Genomic DNA, 3,815 nt, shown 5'->3' on the forward strand with positions numbered 1-3,815 from the left:
TAAAATTTATGGTATTTTTAGCATCGCTCTTAAAAAAGAGTACCAATTATTTAAAAAATGTTATATTTTTATAAAATTTTAGGCTTTTTACTAAGGGAGATGGGGCTTTTTTTTTAGTAGGGAAATTTTTTATTTGTTATGGGGCCTTAGGCCGAGGCCTAAGTTGCCTAGGCCTTGAGCCGGCACTGATTCCAACAAATCCTTACTTTAGGAAAGGAAATGACCTCATTACAATAAAGGAGAAAAAGGCAGTTCCAAAGATGGTAAAATCTCCACTCTAGGAGACATGTAAGAACATGGAAGACAATATGAGTGCCCAACAATTAAAAAAAAAAAAAAAAACAGTTTTCGATTGTGTTTGTTATGAGGTTAACCAATAACATGATTAATTGCACTATCAGAAAATTGAAGTAACCCATGGCAACATTTTGCAGCAGCAACAACAAAAATCATCATGCTTGCACAGTTGGACATAAATGCACCCCTTTCAGACTCGTGAATTCCTTCATAGTGGTTCCTCCAGGGGAAGCAACTTTGTCTTTGAGCTGGCCAGGATGCTTCCCCATCTTGATTACCATAGATTCTGCTAAATAGAGCTTGAGTGGAACTTGAGAGGGATTACAAAAACACTTGTCAGAAAAATATTATATCTATTTTTCAATTCAGTAGACAATTTGTTGCTATATTTATATGTAGCCTATCTTCAAAATCTACATGCCACATAACCAAACTTTAAACGCTGGCTATGGTCATGCACCCATTCCACTGGAGTAAGGACTACAAAAAATTATGGCATGACAACTCTTGTACGAATGATGTTAGAGATAAATCAAACCTTACTACATAAACTTTACAAATTGATATGTCACTAATTATCCAAAAAGAGAGAGAGAGTAATTTTAACATTTATTTATTATGTAATGAAGGGATACCAATCATATTTATTGAGTAGATCGGATTTAGTTTTTCTGAGTGATGTGGTTGGTGACTTGAAATGATGCAAAGAAGGTATGGACCTTATAAGACCAATGCTCGAACGATAATGAAGACACTGTAAAAGGGCAACACGATAGACTAAAACACCAAAAAAAGGAGGAGAAAGATTCCTAAAATCTAGGTTCTAATGCCATCTTGAAATCAGAAATTACATGCTGAAATCATAATTATTATTGAATCTCACTCTATAGTCTACATCTACATGTATAGGCATATAGGCATAGTCTAGGACTCTAGGTGTAGTAGTGCAACAATTAGAATGTACAATGGACCCAACTGAGTTTAGACCGAAGGAGAACATAGTAATATACTAACTAGTACCAACATAACAATTAAGAGTCTGAATTTAGTAAGGATAGAGTATAAAACCTATGTTTTACACAATCTAATAAGAAATTATCATATCAGTGTTTTACTTAAAACTCAATATATCATACCACACATAATAACATCTCACAATAAATTCATAGTTAAATTGGATTTTCAAATGAGTATTAGAATTGATTAAGTGTGGTTGTCCATATTTCTTTAATATGTAATATGATAATCTGACATGTTGAAATTGGAGGGGTAAAATTTGGGTGTTACATCACATTCTTATATAATTTAATCTCAACAATTAACGAGCAAGAAAGAGCAGTATGACTATCATTTTGACAGCAAGCAATATAATTCTTCCAATATGAAAAATAATTCCCAAACTTGTACTTCCATCGAGATGTTGAGGTAATTTAGTAATTCAATTTTTGGAAAGAGGCCCCAAGTCTTCAACAAATAAATATTTGATTAGGGGGAAAGGGAAAAATGAGTTTTTGGCTTATTTATTTATTTATTAAATGTAATACACCATGATTCATATCATGAAATATAGTTGGGAAACAAAAAAAATTGGGTAAATAGTAATTAAGTGGTTGAGGATAAAAAGATGCTTAACACATAGACAGACAAGATTGATGGATTTATGAAATGGAAAACAGAAATAAGATAACATGGCAGATTACAAGGAAAAGGCACATGGTAAGTGCTGGTAACAAGGTTTGACTTGAAAAGAAAATCCAGTTCAATTTGATAATATTACATTAATTAAAGCCAATCACACATAGTAATTAATTGGGTAAATAGTAATTAATTGGTTGAGGATAAAAAGATGCTTAACACATAGGCAGACAAGATTGATGGATTTATGAAATGGAAAACAGAAATAAGATAACATGGCAGATTACAAGGAAAAGGCACATGGTAAGTGCTGGTAACAAGGTTTGACTTGAAAAGAAAATCCAGTTCAATTTGATAATATTACATTAATTAAAGCCAATCACACATAGTAATTAATTGGGTAAATAGTAATTAATTGGTTGAGGATAAAAAGATGCTTAACACATAGGCAGACAAGATTGATGGATTTATGAAATGGAAAACAGAAATAAGATAACATGGCAGATTACAAGGAAAAGGCACATGGTAAGTGCTGGTAACAAGGTTTGACTTGAAAAGAAAATCCAGTTCAATTTGATAATATTACATTAATTAAAGCCAATCACGCATAAAACATTGGCTCCTTAGGAACTGTGACAGACTAGTATTTTTAGATAGCTGAAAAACTGTGATTAACCACCGTGAATCCTCCATCCACAGCCAAGTTATGGCCACTGATGTAAGCTGATTCATCAGAAGCAAGAAACAAAGCAGCCTCTGCAACATGCCGCGCCTTCAACACTATACCCTTCAAGTTGGCCAAGGCACAACTATTGCTTTCTACCTGACTTGGTTCCAAATTATAAGCTCTACAAGGAAGAGGTGTGGCAACTCCAAATGGGGAAATTGAATTAACTCTAATCCCATAAGCACCAAGCTCACCACAAGCCGACTTGACTAAGCCAACAAGAGCATGTTTCGATGCAGTATAAGCATGTGGACCAGTTCCTCCAAGTGAGGCTGCTGCACTTGTGGTGCATATGATGGATCCTCGTATATTTCTAGATACCATAACACGGGCCGCATGCTTAATTGTTGCAGCCACTCCACGAACATTTGTAGCCATGGTATTGTCCAAACCATCGATGTCAAGGTCTAGGATGCCAGTTAAGGGGCCAATGATTCCAGCATTGCTAAACAAGACATCTAAGCTACCATATTTCTCCAAGGTATAATTCACTGTTTCCTCAACTTGCTTCTCATCTCTTACATCGCAATGGTGATAACTTGCTCTCTCAGGACCTATTGATGCAACAACTTGATGACCCAGTTCATCTTGAACATCAGCAACAACAACAATAGCCCCATTCTCGGTGAATAATCTCACTGCCTCCTCACCAATCCCACTAGCTGCACCAGTGATTAGGGCCACCTTTCCTTCCAACCTGAAGATCATTGAGTATAAACCATGTTATTTAGAGGAAAATAATGAAATCCTAAGCAAGAAAATTGGAATGTTATTTAGAGGTGAATGCACTGGAAGATCTAAGGGGGTCATTGAAAGAAAAACTTACCTTGGCTTAGACATTAGTGACCTTCTTGTTCACTTCTCAAACTTCCAAATGAGCCTCTTGGATCTGCTGCTTATATTACCTTTGTCATATTATGCATTTATAGGATTTACAAGACTGCTGAGCTAAACAATGACGTCTGTAAAAAAACCCTGCATTACTCTATTCAATGAATTGCGAACTGTGTGAAGTTATCAATTGTGTATATATATAACTATTTTAATCTCTTTGGTTGCGGTGAAAGGAACAAAAAAAAGTTAAAGAAACAAGCTTAGTGATGCCCCATCAACCATATATTCAAGCCAACTGTACATACATATTTTAAACTTAATC

The 3,815-nt window shown here is 34.9% G+C and overlaps 1 protein-coding gene across 1 annotated transcript; it reads right to left on the bottom strand.

The window, feature by feature from the left end:
* Window positions 1-1,935: 1,935 nt before the first annotated feature.
* LOC136064183 (short-chain dehydrogenase reductase 3b-like) lies at window positions 1,936-3,683 on the bottom strand. Its single transcript, XM_065765603.1, has 2 exons — window positions 3,486-3,683; window positions 1,936-3,356 (listed from the first exon to the last, which is right to left on the bottom strand). The coding sequence occupies exons 1-2, from the start codon at window positions 3,497-3,499 to the stop codon at window positions 2,582-2,584; spliced, it is 789 nt and encodes a 262-aa protein (XP_065621675.1). The 5' UTR covers window positions 3,500-3,683; the 3' UTR covers window positions 1,936-2,581.
* Between the last annotated feature and the right edge of the window lie 132 nt (window positions 3,684-3,815).

The sequence above is a fragment of the Quercus suber genome, unplaced genomic scaffold (assembly GCF_002906115.3).
Source record: "Quercus suber isolate HL8 unplaced genomic scaffold, Cork oak 2.0 scaffold_642, whole genome shotgun sequence".
NCBI classification, from domain to species: Eukaryota; Viridiplantae; Streptophyta; class Magnoliopsida; order Fagales; family Fagaceae; genus Quercus; species Quercus suber.